This window comes from Lontra canadensis, unplaced genomic scaffold (assembly GCF_010015895.1).
Source record: "Lontra canadensis isolate GAN:19392208 unplaced genomic scaffold, GSC_riverotter_1.0 scaffold66, whole genome shotgun sequence".
NCBI lineage: Eukaryota > Metazoa > Chordata > Mammalia > Carnivora > Mustelidae > Lontra > Lontra canadensis.
The window spans coordinates 7474498-7491663 of NW_022631060.1; the positions used below are offsets into that span (position 1 = coordinate 7474498).

Sequence of the window (17166 nt, forward strand, 5' to 3'; positions counted from 1 at the left end):
ACCACAGTGAGACACCTCCAGACCCTGTTAGAAGGCCTAGGAGGTTTGTGGACGCATCCCACGTGTTCGCATTCGCGCAAACCCAGGGGCTGGTTGCGACAGCCGAGGGCAGAGTTAGGCACCACAAAAGGCGGGAATGAGCCACTTGACCTTCATACGTGTTTCTCTTATTGGATGACCTTCGAGTGTCGTGGATTTAGCTGGTGACGGCTAGGCAGCATTAACTATTTTGGTCTCCCTCTTCCCCCTCCCCCACCCCCAGCTCGGGGAGCACAGACAGTGAAGAAAGTACAGACTCTGAAGAAGAAGACGGAGCAAAACAAGACTTGTTTGAACCCAGTAGTACCAGTGCGGAGGATAAAATGGAGGTAGACTTGAATGAACGTAAGTCATCTTCTCTTCGTCGGTGTCCGTCGCCGTGTTAGGAATGTGTTTTTAAACGAGGCTCTCTGGTCTGCAGGATGGGAGTTAGGTTGCAACACGGTCTTCCGAGACCCCTTGGAGGTGTAAGGGTCAGGACGGGGCCTGAAGGAAGGAGCAAGTTGTCCCTCTGAGGATGGGGTGTCTCTGGCAGTGTGGACACCCCCCAGTGTGGGTCTGGCTAGATGCACAGCACACGGGGCTGGGGGGGACGGGCATGGGGGCCGTCTAGCCTCTGGCTGCAGGGCATGGGTGCCCGGCAGCAGGGGAGAGACCGGAGATACGGAAGACAAGGAAGGGCCGTGCTTGTGGAATTGGGGGTGCACTGAACCAGAGGAAACCGCTTCCAGCTGAAACCATGTGACGCGGGTTCTATAGAGTGGGTTATGAAGCCCCTGACCCTGAAACGTGTCTGGCCTCCGTGCTTACTTGGGTCCTGCTACTCCCTAAGAGGACTTGCATTTGCTGGCCTTTAAAAAATACCTGTTAACTCCTGAAAGCTCAAATACATTTTTCTGTGGGTTGATACTGGGGCTTTCCTCAGGGCTGACGGTGCTTCCTGCTCCCCAGGAAGGCCTTCATGGACTCCGTCCTGGAGGCTGAAAGCCAGCTCTGGGCACCAGGTGGGCCTCACCACCCCAGAGCTGGCCGGGACGGCAGCAGTAACCCCGCACAGCCCCGCGGGACCGATGGGAAAGTGAGAGCCGTGGGGGAAAGAGGTTTGGCCTCTCTTCTGTCATTGCTTCCTCAGCCCACTGTCCTCAGGAGGAAGAAATGGGCTCTTCTCGCTGTAATTCAATTCAAGTCTACATGCCTTTGTCACGCTCGGGCTGTGTACTGGGTGTGGCGCACAGACCCTTAGTCCGGGGGTCTAGAGTCTCCTAAGGAAACGGAGAGATTGCGGTAGCCTCTGGGGTGCTCCTCTGGGAAGCTCATCTCTGTGTAGCCCAGCGTAGTGTGCGGTGACAGCACATGAGCAGACACCTGAGTTCACCTGAAGGGACACATCTCTGAGGAGGTGACGCTTAAACAGACCCGCGGGTTAGATCCAGCCTCAGCCGGCGGCCAGGGCGGTGAGGCTTCAAGGCTAGAAGTGCGCAGCCAGATGAAGGGAGAGGTAGAGACGTGGCCGGGAAGGGTCCCAAGCCCAGAATCTCTTGTGCCCACGGAGCTTGGGATGTCCCCGCTGTTCACCGGCCCAGAAGCTCTGGGCCTCTGAGGTTGGAGTTGCTTCCGGAGTCTTCGTTGGTAGGCATGTTTGATTAAATCGGGGCCTTCCGTGATTCCCTTCACCTCCTGCCTCTTCCTCCTAGGAGGGTGGGCTGTGCCGTTGGGCGGAAGGTTCCAGCCCTCTGACCACAGGCTGGTTCCCCTGGCCACCAGCCCCATCCTGCACCCCATCCTGAGGCCACCAGTCATCTCCTTGGCGCACTACTCATACCTCGGAGGTTCTGGGGGTTTGGGCGTGGTGGTGCTTGGACCCCGAATGTGTTATTTCTTCTCACGTCACCGGAAGCCTTCCTGTTGTGCTAATTAACTACCCTGGGCTGCAGGGAGGCCACTAAGTATGAAATGGGGCCATGTCTGGATTGGGAAGCATTTAAAGTTTCTAGTTTATTGCAGTTGGATATCCAACATTCTGCTTTTTCTTTTTAACTTTTTATTTTGGAATAACTTTGGATTTACGGAAAAGTTACGGACACTGACTAGGGAGCGGCGTGCACACTTCCTTCACCGTCTCCCTCCCCATGTTGGTAGCATCTTGGTACATTTGTCATTGTGAGAAATCAGCGTGTTCTTTTATATGCAGCCTTGCATCCTTGTGTGATGTATCTACTGAGGAAAAAATCTTAGAAATGGAAATTAAGGAATTAAAGGAAATGTACAGTTTTATAAGATGATAGATGTTACCTTATCACATTATCCTCCCAAGGGATTGTGCTGTTTGTTTCTGCCAGTGGTGTGTTAGGGTGCCCTGTCCCCCCACCCCCCGGCCTTTGTCATTTCGAGTCTGTTTCTGAAAAATATCTTGGAGTGCCCTGAACTTCTGAAGTATTCTCAAAAGGAGATTTCTCCCCTTGTTTTAGCACCCAACTGGTCAGCCAACTTTGATGTCCCCATGGAGACGACCCACGGTGCTCCCTTAGACTCTGTGGGGTCTGATGTCTGGAGCACGGAGGAGCCCATGCCGGCTAAGGAGACGGGCTGGGCCGCTTTCTCAGAGTTCACGTCTTCCCTGAGGTGAGTGCACGTGTGCCAGCTCCCTCGGCCTTTCCCCGGGAGAACCGGGGCTGGGGTGTCGCCTTGATTTACTTCCGATGCGAAGGTGTCGCCATACACAAGATCCCAGGTCGGCACGGGGGAGCTCGCAACCCAGCTACAAATTACAAGGAAACCGGTCTCTGTCCTCCTTCCTTTCATCCAGGATGAGCTGGGCTGGGCAGTAGGCTACGCACAAATAGCCCGGGGAGGTGTGGCCCTGGGAGGTGACGCAGCCCGGTGCTGACTCCTGGGGCTTCTCCAGCCCCACCAGGCTCTCAGGAAACAGGAGTGAGGGGTATAGGAATGAGGTGGAGCCAAGAACTCCTGACAGGCACCTCTCTGTGGAGCGTTGAAAATGCAGAATGTTTCGTGAATTTAACAGATAACGTGAACTTGTATTTCACTGGGACCTAGTCTGGTGCCATAAGTTAAGGGGCCTGACGGGGATGGCTGTCAGTGTTGTTACTTGTAGTATTCTTGATAACAACAACCTGGCATTTCATAATTTTCCTGAATAATATTGCCACCATTTGAGTATTAACCATGGATTTTAGGTCTTAGTAGGTTTAGTCTGACTTGCTAAACATTGTTTCATTTGTCTCCACCACCCCATTTGAAAGAGTTTGTTGCTTTCCCTGCTCTGACAAAGCAGTGCTTTTAACTCATCACTGGTAATAGGCCAGCCAGGGGCACAGACTGTGAGGGGCCCGTGGTTGCCGTCTCCAGCAAACCAGAGAGCTGTCTCTACGGCAGCTCTAAGGATAGCGGGGAGCGACGTTTCAGGGGCAAAAGTGAGATTTGTGGGAAATGTCTCCCAGTGATTGCAGATTATCTCACGGACTTGGCTCTGGCACCGGACGGTCGAGTTTCCACTCTCGCTCTCTTCTGTCTTTTGTAACTAGGGGATGCGAGCCCTTGGTTCCTAGGAAGGTTGTTGAAGCAGCTCACTTCCCTTTACCTTTGTGCACGGGTCATGTTTCCTCGTTAAGTATCATTCAGGCCCTTAGGCAGTTTGGCTCCACATAAGTAGGAATTTTCCTAAAATTGCCACTGCAAATACGGTTGATGGCACACGTTGTCAGCTCCCGCTGTCCCAGTCCTGGGAGCCTGGTGACAAACGGGAGGATGAGAGACTGGTGCCTTTGGAACCTTTTGCAAACCTCTGTGAAATCCCCGTGCTCCCGTCCTACTGATTTAGCCCGAGATTTACCCGTGCTCCTGTGCACCTCGCTCTGTCTGTGTCTCTCTGACCGACTGCCTGTGCCGCACCAGGGGGACCAGAGCTGCTTATCAAATGGTTTTTGTGAATCACGGTAACTAAGGGCTGTTTGTCGTTGCTAACATCTGAATTTTCTCTTTTTTAAAAGTACAAAAGAGTCTTTAAGGAGTAATTCTCCGGTGGAAATGGAAACCAGCACTGAGCCGATGGGCCCTCTGACTCCCAGTGTCGCCACGCTGGCCGCGCAGCCGGAAGGTGGGTGTGGCGGGCAGGGCACCGGCTGACACGGCCTGCTGGCTGCTCTGCTCAGGTTGCTCGTGCTGGGACTGTCTGCGTAGTTTTCTAGATCTAAAGATTGGTTGTCGTCCACATAACAGTTTACTCAGCCAGTCTCGACTCGCAGGCTCCAAGGTATCAAAGGAGTTAGGGAGTTGAGATGGTAGGCCTGTGTCCGCAGGGCAGCTGATGAAAAGAAATTGTGTATTCATTCCAGAACCAGGCATGGTGATTCTAGAAGGCATAAGGGATCTGTTATCAGTTGTTCAGTCCTGTCAATGTAGAAAAGTGGGCCCAGGCCCAGAAAAGAAGACTGTCTTGGCCTGCATGCCCAGTGTGACTGAAATCAGAATTCGATGTGTGTGTTTTGAAGCCCGTCTGGTGCCCAATTCTTCTGTCACTTGGAGTTTGCTTTGCTGGAGCACACATGTGTGTCTCGGCTTGTTTTAGGATGGAAGACTGTTTATTTTCTTCTTACCTTTACGAACAGTTGAGATGGTAGAGGGTATCCATGACGAGGGTCGTCATGTTCAAACTGCACATGCTGTTCCTTGCAGAGGCCCTGATGAGCTCTTTTTAGCCTGATGAATGGGGCTTGGGAGGTGGGGGCAGGGGAGGAGAGGGAGGCTGGTGAAGGGGGGTGAGGAGTCAGTATGTGGAGGGGAGAAAGAAGGAAATCCTTAGAAGAAGAAATGGGGCATGGGCCGGGGTAAGGGGGCCCAGACAAGAACCAAGGGGCAGGAAAGTTAATAAAACCAGTAACTAACGTTGGTTTATTTGTCGTTCTTCTAAGCATTTTATGTAGATGAGCCCATTTTATCTCTCAGTTCTTTAGGTGGATTTAGTTAGCTTCATTTTATGGATAAGAAAACTTGCCCTAGAGTGGAAGAGCCGGTGAGTGGTAGGCTGGGGTCTGCATTCTGGGTGTGTGACTTCAGAGCCCAGGCTTCTAACCAGTACAGCATATGGCTCCCTATTACAGAACAAAGAAGTAATCCACAAGGACCCATAAGAAAATAATTTAAAAAAAAAAAAAAAAGGACCCAAGTGGGACCCAGCTGAAAGGAAAAGGACGAATGAGAATAGGACCCCGAATAAACTGTAAGCTCAGTACTTGCGGGGTGAAGTGGGGGCGGCTAGAACACACCCGCCTGCCCGCTGCGCCCCGGGCTGGGTCCTGGAACCCCCAGAATGGGAAGACCGGCTGGGAGCAGTCGGCGTGTGGGTAGACTCCGAGCTGGGAAGGCTGGAGGGGCCCCTGGTCCTGTGTGGAAGAAGACCTGTGGCAAGCGGGCACTTTGAAGAAGCCTGCGCCCATTAAGAAGTGGCCGAGGCAGCAGCCAGCGGGCCGTCTCTCTCTCCTTCAGGCAGGAGGTGGATCGCCGGGTGGATGGGTCCGGCGGAAGGGGAGGCGCGCTTCTTGTCGCTTCTGGTCCACGTGACCGCCCTGTGTCCTGTTGCAGCGCCAGCCAGTGTGGCCATGGAAGCCAGCTCTGACGGCGAGGAGGATGCGGAGAGCACAGACAAGGTAACTGAGACAGTGATGAATGGCGGCATGAAGGAAACTCTCAGCCTCACTGTCGATGCCAAGACAGAAACCGCAGTCTTCAAAAGGTAACCAGGGCCAGAGCCTGCTGGCGGTTTCAGGTGTTTGGTGGGGGCGGGGCTGGGGGAAGGGAGCCTCGAGTGTTAACGTCTTTCATTTGATTCAGATGTGGGTTCAGGCATTAGCCTGGCATCACTTAGCGTCTCTGTTCAGCCCCATGAATCTGAATGTAGAAAGGGAGAGTTTGGGGTCCCCGAGTGCCTTTCCCCTCTTTCTAGTACTCAGACCGTAGATTAAGTCCAGTGAGTTCAAACTGCAGGAGAATTAAAAACGGACACGTCTGCAGCTGAGTGAAAACTGGCCCATTGAAACCAGGGTCACTGCCCCGCACACCGTCTTCCCCAGACGTGATGCAGTCAGTAGAGCTCAGCAGCCAAAGAGAGCCTGAACAGTCCGTTGGGAAGTTAACCTCACTTCTAAATTCATGGATCGAAGAAGGACTCCCGCCGGCAACTAGGAACATAGCCCCGAAGGAGCAGCGACAGCACTTCTGGCGGAGCTGGGGCTACGGCGGGGTCGGCAGAGCCCCTGCGGGGCAGGAGAGTTCGCGGCCCAGCCTGCAGGGAGTCCCCGGCGAAACACAGCCAGCACAGAAGGGGAGCACGGATTCCCCATGGGGGCGCAGAGGCACGAGACTCCAAAGTTAAAAGCTAGCAAACCGAGTCCGGCAGGGCGCTCTCGAGCCGCGCGGAGGACGAGCGCGGTGCAGGTGAGGGTTAGGTGACCTGGGGAGACGTGCCGAGGGTGAGTCACAGAGCCGGCAGGAAAAAAATCATTTGGACCTTGGGTTGATGGAATATTTGGGTAGAGGAATATTTGATGAAAATGAAAGCCATGTGCGACTTTTTGGCAGTTGAGGAATAGAAAGGAGCTCTTTGAAACTGCTCAAGGTGTGTTCGGAAAACCTGTAGTGGGCTTGATTTCTTCTCAGTGAAGCATGAGAATTATGCCCCTCCAGAATGCACCCCGGACAGTGAGGCGGGCCTACAGTCCTGCTCTTTGGCCCAGGCAGCGGTCCTAGCCCGCGCTGCCTCAGTGAAACTGAATCAGAGGCATAAAGATTTAAAAGACTAAAATGGTTCTTGATTGTTTGTAGATTAGGATTTTCTGCACAAAGAATTCAAACAGATTCATGAACAAGTATCCGAATTACTAGGGAGGTTTAGGAGTATAAACCGCTATGACATGTGCTAGATGCGCCCCCCCCCCCAACTAAAATGTTAAGCCTCATCTGTAAAATTGAAAAGCATAATAAAGACCTAAATAAGTAGAGAAATATGCCATCTTTGTTAATGAGAAGATACCTGTGGCATTTTCTTAAAAAAAAAGATGTTATTTATTTACTTATTTAACAGAGATGCCAAGTAGGCAGAGAGGCAGAAGGGGGGTGGTGGGGAAGCAGGCCCCCCGCTGAGCAGAGAGCCCGATGCGGGGCTCAATCCCAGGATCCTGGGATCATGACCTGAGCAGAAGGCAGAGGCTTTAAGCCACTGAGCCACCCAGGCGCCCCACTTTGCCATTTTTTAAATGAACTGATGATAAAATGAATGCGTTTGTAATCAGAATCCCAGTGGAGCTTTTCATGATGAAGAGGCTGATGGTGATATTCATAAAGAAGACCATAGAGCCAGAAATAACCAGGGTCATTTTGAAGAAGGAAGGGAGGGAGGCATCACCAGGTGCGATCTCATGGGCACGCTGTGCGGGCAGACCCCACATTTACAGGAACTCGGTGCTAGAATGGTGTTACAGTAAGGGAAGGACAGACTGAGAAGTAGTGATTACCCGTGTCAGAGAAAAACAGAACTACATCTAAACGTAAATGTGAAAGGCAAAACTACCACTTTGAGAAGAAAACATGAGAGTGTATCTTTATAATTTGGGGGCTAGAGGGGTCTTTTAACCATAAAAAAGCCAAACCATAAAGGGAAAGTTTGATGAATTTTCTTTAATTCCTGGTCTTCCAAATGAAAAAATGGAAAGACCCACCATTACCTTCAAAGGAAGATTCAGGAACAGAATATAGGAAAAACCTATCAAGAAGAAAAAGACAAGCTAATAATAAGTTTTAAATGGACAAAGGACACAAGCCATTATATGTGGCAGAAAAAAGGAGCACACCTGCTCCAGAGCGGGCCAGCCTCATAAGTGAGCGGGGCGTGCTGGTCACGGTGATGAGTCCATGCTGTTTTGCGCAGTTGTCTGCTCATTCCTACCTCAGTTGTTACAGAAAGTAGAAAAAGTGCAAAACCTGCTGGATCTTTTTATGAGAGCGTGCAGTCTTGATTCCAAAACCAGGTAAGGATGATTATGGAAAACGGTCAGCTCGTATCCCGTACAAGCAAACTAAATGAAGAAATCCTGTAGAAAATATTTGCTCACCAAGTGCAGTAGCATATTAAAAAGAATTCACAACAAGTTAGGGTTTTCCCTGGACTGTCAGGAAAAACGTCATTTATGATGTGTTAACAGACTGAGGAGAAATCCTACGAGGTTTTTGAAGACACTTTTGATAATGTTCCATACCTGTATATGATTGAAACTGAGCAAAACGGGCAGCTGGTGGCTCAGTGAGTTAAGGGTCCAATTCTTGGTTTCGGCTCAGGTCAGGATCTCTCTCAGATAATTAAAATCTTAAACACACATGCACACGCACACACAAAGCTGAGTGAAACAGGAACAGAAATGAATTTCCTTAACTTGGCGAAAGTTAAATACGAAAATACTAAAGCAGAACTTCTACTTAATGAGGAAAGGTGCCAACACGTTCAGGTAAGGAGCAAATAAGACGGTCCGTTGTCGCTGTTACTGTGTAGTCCTGGACAGTGTCTGAGGAGAGAAGAACAGGACAGGCAAAGGTCCGAGAGGAAGGGGCAATAATGATCACCTACCACCAAGTCAGTAGCAAACTTCTGTTAATAAGAGTTCAGCAGAGCTGCCGGGTGACAGATCCATTTTAAACATCAGTAGCTTCTCTCCACGCTGGTCATAAGCAACTAGGATGTATAACGAAAGGCAAAGTACCAGTCATAAAGGACATCAAACTTAAGATAATTCCTAAATAAACCCATGTATCCAGAGAGAAAACTTGAAAGTGCTAATCAAAGCAGTCCCAGAAGAAGAGTAGTCACGGGCACCTGGGCGGCTCAGTCAGGCGTCTGCCTACGGCTCGGGTCATGATCCAGGGGTCCTGGGATCGAGTCCTCTGTCGGGCTCCCTGCTGCTTGTCCCTCTCCCTCTGCCTGCTGCTCCCTGTTCGTGCTTTCTCTTTCTCTCTGTCAAATAAATAAAACATTTTTAAAGATTTAAAGAAGAGAAGTCCCATGGAGGCCATAGCAGTGGGCGTGGCAGCTCTGTGCAGAGGGCCGTCGTAAGGTGGAGTTGGGAGGCTCACCACATGGGGCACTGTGCCTTCCACACCAGGAACATGGATCAGAGTTACAGAGATAAATCCTGTGACGGATGCAATTCAGAGCCGTTTCTGTCCCTCAGAATACACATACATCATGACTATCCATCTTCATTTTCTACGAATGAAAGCAACACATAGGAAGCACGTAGTTGCTTTTGTGGGGAGGGCGTGGAGAGTGGGGATAAAGAGTAAGGAAGCAGGTGACTTGGGTTGTCAGCAGATCTTTTTCTCCTTATAAATAGCCTAGACCCATCCGAAAGCCCCCCAGAAATCATCCTGAAGTTGGGTTTTTCATAAGCAAATCCAGGACAGGGCTCCGCTCAGAAGGATAGCCCTTCCCAGAGGGAACCTCCAGCTGCCCTTGAGCTGGTTCTTGTGCTGCCTTGATTGTGTCAGAATGGGAAGTGCAGACAGGATAGATGACGGTCTGCCCTTACAGCCCACAGCCAACAATCCGAAACGTTTGCTGCTTGTCTTTCTCTGCCGGGGGCCATCAGAGGGCAGATAACCCTTCCTACACCTTGCTTGCCCCCTGGGATCCTGCCTGCACCTGTTCCGGCCACCGTTCTCGGCTCTTTTCCTGCTCGTGCTGTACTCCCACTGCTGTCAGAGGGCAGCTCGGGGAGGAGCTCGGTCCTGGTGCAGGCCCCTGGTTCCTTGCCCCTGCGGCAGGAACAGCAAGCCTGATGGGGTCACTCCTGCTGACTTTGGATGCTGGGCTGGGCCCGAGGGCAAGAAGCCGTGACTAAAGACTCGTTCCTTCAAACAGGTTCCTTTGCCACCTCCTCCGAGTCTGCAGTTCTGCTTATGCGCAGTCGCGGGCATAGTAGCCCCCACATCCCTCATTTGTAGGAGTATTCTGAAACTCTTGTACATTTCTTTTTCTGTTTTGCACACTTGGCTTCAGAGTGTTGAAATCTTATCGGTATGTACAGTAATGCGGGCCGTTCTCCATCAGACACCAGCTGCATTACATCGTCCCTCCTCTGGTTCCCTCTCGTGTGTGACCCTTGCCTTTCGTGATTTCCCAGTCACTGTCTGTGGTCCCTGCGGCCCCTCCCCTGCGCATGCTCGGCCCCAGGGCTTTACTCCATGGCCGCCATGACTTCGGGGTCATTTGCATGCGCCTTCATCCTCCACGGGTGCCGCCCCCCGGGATGTCTAACGCTCCCTGTCCCCCTCTTTACTGCAGTGAGGAAGGAAAACTGTCTACCTCTCAAGATGCTGCTTGTAAAGATGTCGAGGAGAGCCCTGAGACGGCAGAGGCCAAGTCTGTGGGCCCCCGGCCCCCCAGCAGTGCCCCAGAGCAGAGGTAACTCCCCAGATCTGCCCAGGCCCTACTCTGCCTGTGGCTGTTGTCTCCCGGGAGCTGGGAGGGAAGTCTGCACCGGGGCGGGGGAGCAGGGGAGCTGGAGGGGTCATCCCCCGTGTCCTCGGCGTTCAGATACTTCCTCGGCACAGGCCACGTCTAGGCAAGGTGCCTGAGCCAAGAGCTCACGCCAGTCACCTCCTTACCACAAAGCCAAAAACTGGGCTTCGGAGATTTGGCAACATCACTGGCTCTCTAAGAAGCTGCTCAGGATGGGGGAAGGCCCTGTGGCGCTGGCACGCCTGCCCACACACAGGGGCTCTGAAGAGGGGCTAAGTTGAGGCCGGTATTGAGCCGCCAGGATGGGGGCCCCCAGCCTGCAGCAGCCACCGTCTCACAGGGCCCCCAAGGTCACCAGCCGCCAGCCACAAGCAGCGCCTGGTACCCCTTTGCCCATAATCATGTGCGCGTGACACACGGGGAGAGCCTTCCTGGAGACCCTTTTATAGATGTAGCCGCGTGGTCTCAACTCTCAGGCGGTTCCCCTGTGGTTTCATGTGTGCAGAGTTTGTCTCTTTGTTAAATGTGAAAATCGCACTGCCAGAGCCGAGTGATTGGGAACGTGGTGTTTTCTCTCTGGTTGCCTATTGCTTAGACTGAGCCAGTGGTCCGAAGGGATAGGCCAAGCCGGAGCCTCCGCCGCCGACGGCCGGCGCCCCGGCCTGTGCGCACGGCCTCGCAGGTAGAGCACGGGCGGCCTCCATCGCTCCGGAGCTCGTGCCTGAAGATGAGGATTTGCCCTTGGACCGCAAGGAACTGTGCTCAGCACTTCCCAGAGTTCCCTTTTTTGTTCTGTATTTATCTAAGTTTGTGCGTTGCTTCTGTAAGGAGTAAAGTAAGCTTTAAAGCCATTTCAGAGAAGTTACACTTTCCCTCTCACCAGACCCCCACCCCAAATCTTTCCCTTTGGGGGGTGACGACATAACCAGTGGGAACCAGCAGGGGGCGCCCTCTGTTCACTGGTCGGCAGACCTCCGGTGGCGCAAACCCCGCTTCTGTTTCTCTCGTGGCAATTACAGCCAGAATGAAGGGTTTGCGTCTGTGATTTAAAAAAAAAAAAAAAAAAAAAGCCTTCTTGGCGTGTAAAGCAAATTAATGATAAGAGCTGTTTGAGCATGTTGGCTCTGGTGAGGGCTCCAGGAGGAGGAGGCATGGGGACACCCCAGCCTTGGGGGCTCCAGCTCTGCTGTGCTTCGAAGTGTTCTGGGCAAGTCACCTTTTCGCCCGGGGTTGTCAGTGGATGTTTTTTCAAAGGTATCTTGTAGGATCTTATTCCCAGTTACGTCCTCTCCCTGATTTCTGCCTACGAATTCCCTTTATATCGGGAACTGCTTTGAAGGCAGGACCGCCGGTTCTGTTCCAAGTTGGATTTGCCGCAGGAGCCTGGTTCTCGGGTGTGAGTGATACAGGGGCTCTGGGACCGTTTCCTTGGCTCTCTGGAGGGCAGATTTCCTCCCTTCGGGGCAGCCTGCGTGCTCTTTTACCCGCCTGGAGACGCTGGCGCGAAGAGCCCTGCTTCGGTCTGCCGGACTGAGGGGGTGGGGGAGCACCAGGGACGGCTGGGGACAAAGACGAGGGCATCGCTTGTGTCCACGCCTTCCTCCGTCTGTCCTTCCTCCCCCTGACACACGGGAGTGCGGCGGCCAGTGGTGGAGGCCTTGGCAGGGAGCAGTTGCTAACACCCTCAGACGTTGGAGGCCATATAGAAAGGTGCTGCTGAGGAGTCGGGAGAGCCTCAGGGGCGCTCAGGAGTCCCGCTTGGGGCGGCGGCGGAGGGCCGCTCGGATGGTGGCACTGAGCTGCCGGGATGGCAGGGAGAAGGTAAGTGAGTGGTTGGGTCTGTCCCGTCTGTCCTAAGACCGATGTTCGGGAGGCAGAGAGAGCCATTGGGACTTAACAGATGCACTCTTCCCCGCACGGTTCCCGTCACAGGCAGGCTGTCGTGAGCCCTTGGGGTGACAGATGCGCAGTGCTGTACAGCCGCGGAATTTAACGTTTTACTACCATGCACCGAGCACGTGCGATACCTGTGCTGGCCAGTGTGCCGGGCCCTCGGCACCTGTCACATACTCAGCCACTTTCAGTGGCGCTTGTTGTCCCCCGTGCACAGGGGGAGGAGCTGCGCTGGGGGAGGGGAGAAAGTGCTCTTGAGACCGGCAGCTTGTGGGCAGTGATGGTGGGATCTGTACCCGGTGTGTCTGCTGGCAGAGCCCCGGTCCCCCGGCTCTCAGACACTGTGATTGGAAGCAGAGTGCGTTGCCCATGGAGCCAGCTTCCTGGCAGGTGTCTGAAGCCTCGGGCTTGAGAGTTGTGAGCTGGTCCAGAAGCATCTCTAAGTGCCCTTTCCCGAGCCTGCTTTGTAAACTATGGAAAAGCTGCCACGACTGACTTCCATGTTTAGGCTTGAAGGTCGAATTTGTTTATCTGCCACCACACTGTTCATCTAGTGTTCCCTCTTTCTTTCGAGGGGGAAGGAGGGAGGGAGAGCACACACTGGGGTGGGGGCAGAGGGAGAAGGGGAGAGAGAATCTTAAGCTGGCTCCTGACATAGGGCTTGAGATCATGACCTGAGTCAAAATCGGGAGTCGAAGGCTTAACCGACTGAGCCCCCCAGGCACCCCTATTGTGCCCTCCTCTGTGCTCCCAATGTCAGCCCTAATAACACTCGCCTGGTGGGAGCACGTCATTAAAGTTAACACCTGGTTTCAGGAGCTGGCCCTGTTCATAAGCCTTTTGTTGTCCTCTACAGTCGAAGAATCCTGCTCATTCAGGTGAATTTTTATGTGGATTCCAATACATGGAACAAATAAAAAGTTCTTTGAAGGAGGGATTGAGCACGTGGCGCGTGACGGGTCTGGGAGCAGCCGTCTAAAAACTGCTGACCCGCCCGCATCCGTGCTTCTAAGGCGCTGAGGGCTGGTTTCCCGGAGCCCCGCTCTGCCACAGCCTCCTAACTCGCTGAGTGCCTGGGCGCCGCAGCCAGCTGAAGCTCCGAAGCCGGTAGGGCTCCTGGAGTTTCCTGGAGTTTCCGGTCCTTGCATTTGTGAGGCCTCCCGGGAAGTGGCTCCTGAGTGCCAGGCTTTGGGCTTGACTTTGGAGAACAATATTAAAATGAATGTTCCTGCCCTCGGGGAGCTAAACCACGTTCGTTTCTCTTTTAAGCGCCTCAGATGTGTGTCTCTTCCTCCGCAGGACTGACCAGCCAAGCCTGCCAGGCGACACGTCCGTCAACGGCCCTGTATGATGAGTGACCCCTGCTTGCTGCTGACTGAGGACCGCAGGCCGCCACCGCTCGGGGCCTCTGGAGACCTCCCCTGGAGCGCGCCAGGCCGACACTGCTGCACTCACTCTGCAAGGATCGGGACCAGCGACCTTTATATTCTAGATTCTAGGACATGTACAGAGAAACCCAGAAGTGTAAAAATACTGCACATTGACAAATACCAAGAATTTTTGCGTATGTTTATATTGTATTGTTCTAAATAATGGGTAGCCTGTGAAATAAGAACGTGCCGCCCATGTAATAATAGTAGTAATACTAGAGTTAAAATGGCTGTAAGAATAGTTTTATAAAAGTGAATACACAGATCTATTGTATTTGAAACATAACTATTTGACAATTATTAGTGTGACCAAAGTATTAGGCAGTTTTCATACATTTTTCACCTTGTACAAATTTCTGAATTCATTTCTCTTCCAGGCCGGCAAGGAGTTATAGGGTTGAAATGCCCTCTAAGTGTTATTTTGGTTGTTCTAACTTACAAACGTGATTTTGAATAAGAAATATTTGGTGTTCTTTTTATAACCAGTTTTTGATTGGTAATTGTTTTCTGTATTGTTTTAAACGGATCAAAAAATGTAAGTCTGTTGGTAGAGATTAAGTATTTATTGCTACAACTTAGTTGATAAAGTGATGTTCTTGTGAAGCCATATGTTCTGTTAAAGTCTTGTTTGCTTGAAATGGTTATTCCTGCAGGTGAAACACTAGACTATTGGAGTGTACATGGCTGGTGGTTTGAGTTATTTTGTTTTTCGTTTTTGTTTTTTGTTTTGTTTGGGTAGTTCCTCTGCCTTTTAACCCATTCACCAAAATTTACCTTGTTAACAAGCATCACCAATGACCATTTCTGAGCAGTTTGCATATTTAACACCCTAGACCGATCAGGCAGGCCAGTGGGGGGACGCTTATGCTGCGGGCGCACGTTTCCACCTCGAAATCCGAACCTGGCACCCAAGCATGGGGATTGCTCTCCTGTACCTTGTGAGGTTTCCATGCGTAAACCCTAAACCAGTGTATTTTTTTAGAACTGGTTTGTGTATATATATAGTGATTATGGATACTAATTCAATGTAATTTATAATTTTCTATGTCAATATAAAAATACATCACCGCCTTCCCAAACAGCCGAAGCAATATATCGTATATTGCCATATCGTCCGGGGAAAGGGTTCAATTTCTTCACCTCTTGCACTTTTAGATGCAGATCAGGTTTTCATTTCTGTAATAGAAGACTATTCACGTATTTTTACATCATTTGTTTGTCCTGACCAGTATTTAAAACCAAAAGGATATTCTGAATAATGGCCAACGATTTTTTTAGAACTAGCATCCCAAGCAGCGTGCCTAAACATTACATTGCATATGGAAATAAAAAAAGAATCAAATGTTTAATGCCTTATTTCTTATTTACTTTTCCATTGTAAATGGTGTAGAATTTGTGTGAGGCCTCCCGAGGCTGACCTAGCCCTCCAGGACAGTGGAGTCAGCGGTGCGCTCTGGGACAGACGGCACAGGCACCTCACTTGGCCTTTGCGCGCCTCCTCAGGAACCCTTTCTGTTGGGAGCTCCTCCCAGAAGAGACTGTCCTCATGCGTCCTCCTCTGGAACCTAGTGCCACACTGGGGACAGGGCTCCTTTCGCTGGCCTCAAGGATGCTGACTCTGTGACACGGGACCTTGGGGACCGCCAGCGGCAGATACGCTCTTGTCTCATCTGGTGGAGAACCTTGCTGGCCCCCGCCGGGGATGGCGCCCACTACCTCGGCGCCGGTTGGATTTCTTTGGCTTCTCCATCCCCCTCCAAGGTAACACAGCGTCCTGTGTCATCCCACCCACTGCTGGCGCCCGGGCACCTGAGGTCTGTCTTTGGAGTAGTGTTTTATTTAGCTCGTCTTCTGGGGCAGGGAAAGGACACAAGGGTGCAAAGAAGAAAGTCGGCGGTGGGTGTCCAGCCAGGGGCCAGGAGCAAGTACACGCTCATTTAGTCTCGACTGTTTCCGTGTGTTGGCCATAAGAACCGCGAGACTGACCCGTGTCTACAGTGCAGCACCTGTATTAAAAGTAACTACAGCGAAAATAAAGCCTGATTCTTTGTTTCTAGAAATCTCTTCTTGTACCTTGCATGGGCTTTCATGACCAGACAAGGTATGTGGGGGCAACACTGATTTTTTCTTTTTCTTTTTTTTTTTTTTTTTAAATTTAAATTCAACGTAATAAACCTACAGTGTATTACTAGTTCCGGAAGTGGAGCTCAGTGACTTATCACTAGCATACGACATCCAGTGCTCATGACATCACGTGCCCGCCTTCCTGCCTGTCACCCAGTCAAGCCAGCACGCCCCCCCCGACTCCCCTCCAGTGACCCTCAGTTTGTTTCCTAGAGTTGAGTCTCTTATGGTTTGTCTCTCTGATTTCATCTTTATTTTTCCCTCTCTTCTCCTATGCTCCCGTTTTGTTTGTTAAATTCCACATATGAATGAGATCATACAATCGTTTGTCTTTCTCTGACTTACTGCACGTAGCGTAGCACCCTCTGGTTCCCTGCACAATGATGACCAAGCAGTATCCGTGGTACACATGCGCCACATCTTTACTGTCCTCTGTTGGACCCGCCGGCTCATTTCCATGGTTGCCTGTGGTGGGCGTTGCTGCTGCCGCACGCTGTCCTTAAGGGTCAGGGCTTCCTGACAGAAGCTGTCGGGCTGTCTACCAGATGCTGCGTTCAGGGCATGCCCTCCTTAGGGGCCAGGACTCCTCTTGCCCGCAGCTGCTGTCATCCGATCACCGGGAACCATCTGGGTCTGACACCCAACCAGCTGCTCCGTGAGTTTGCTTCTGACCGACAGCTGCCGCTCACTCGTGTCTCCGATGGTCGGTCTGTCCTCCGGCTGCTCACCTGCTCCTTGGTTGCTCTTGTTTCTCGGCCTCAGGCCCTCCCAGTGACTCTTCGGTGGTACGACCTCTCAGGCGTTCCAGAATGGTGTTTCACGGGAGGTGCTACTTCACAGCTGCTCTGTTTTCCCGCTCCTTCCCCCGTTCACACAAGCGAGTGTGGTTCCTGATCCCCAGAGCTCCCCCCGTCACAAGGGCCACCCGTGCAGCTGTGGGCACCTGCCTCCGCACCCCCGCACTTGGTGTTGGGGGGCAGGGCTCTGGGGCCGGGGCTCGTGTTCACACCCCACCTTGCCCTCTGGTCAGGGTTAACTTCTCTCTGTCTCAGCTGCTTTTCCTGCCCGAGGGGACTTGATAAGAACAAGTTTTTAGGCCTAAAAGTAGATAGAACAATTCTTGCCTGTGCTCAGTGCTTTGTAAATGATAGAACT

General features: G+C 51.9%; 1 protein-coding gene across 16 annotated transcripts in view; it reads left to right on the top strand.

The window, feature by feature from the left end:
- PPP6R3 (protein phosphatase 6 regulatory subunit 3) overlaps positions 1-15943 on the top strand; it is a 142228-nt gene extending 126285 nt beyond the window's left edge. For 8 of the 16 annotated variants that reach the window (XM_032879683.1, XM_032879685.1, XM_032879680.1 and 5 more), the window contains 7 exons: positions 263-384; positions 2508-2661; positions 4050-4156; positions 5641-5791; positions 10103-10120; positions 10388-10507; positions 13757-15943. In XM_032879683.1, coding sequence (XP_032735574.1) covers positions 263-384; positions 2508-2661; positions 4050-4156; positions 5641-5791; positions 10103-10120; positions 10388-10507; positions 13757-13808 — 724 coding nt within the window. In that variant the 3' untranslated portion in view covers positions 13809-15943. The remainder of the gene's footprint in view (positions 1-262; positions 385-2507; positions 2662-4049; positions 4157-5640; positions 5792-10102; positions 10121-10387; positions 10508-13756) is intronic. The other 8 variants (XM_032879681.1, XM_032879684.1, XM_032879687.1 and 5 more) reach the window with 3 other exon arrangements.
- Positions 15944-17166: the final 1223 nt, after the last annotated feature.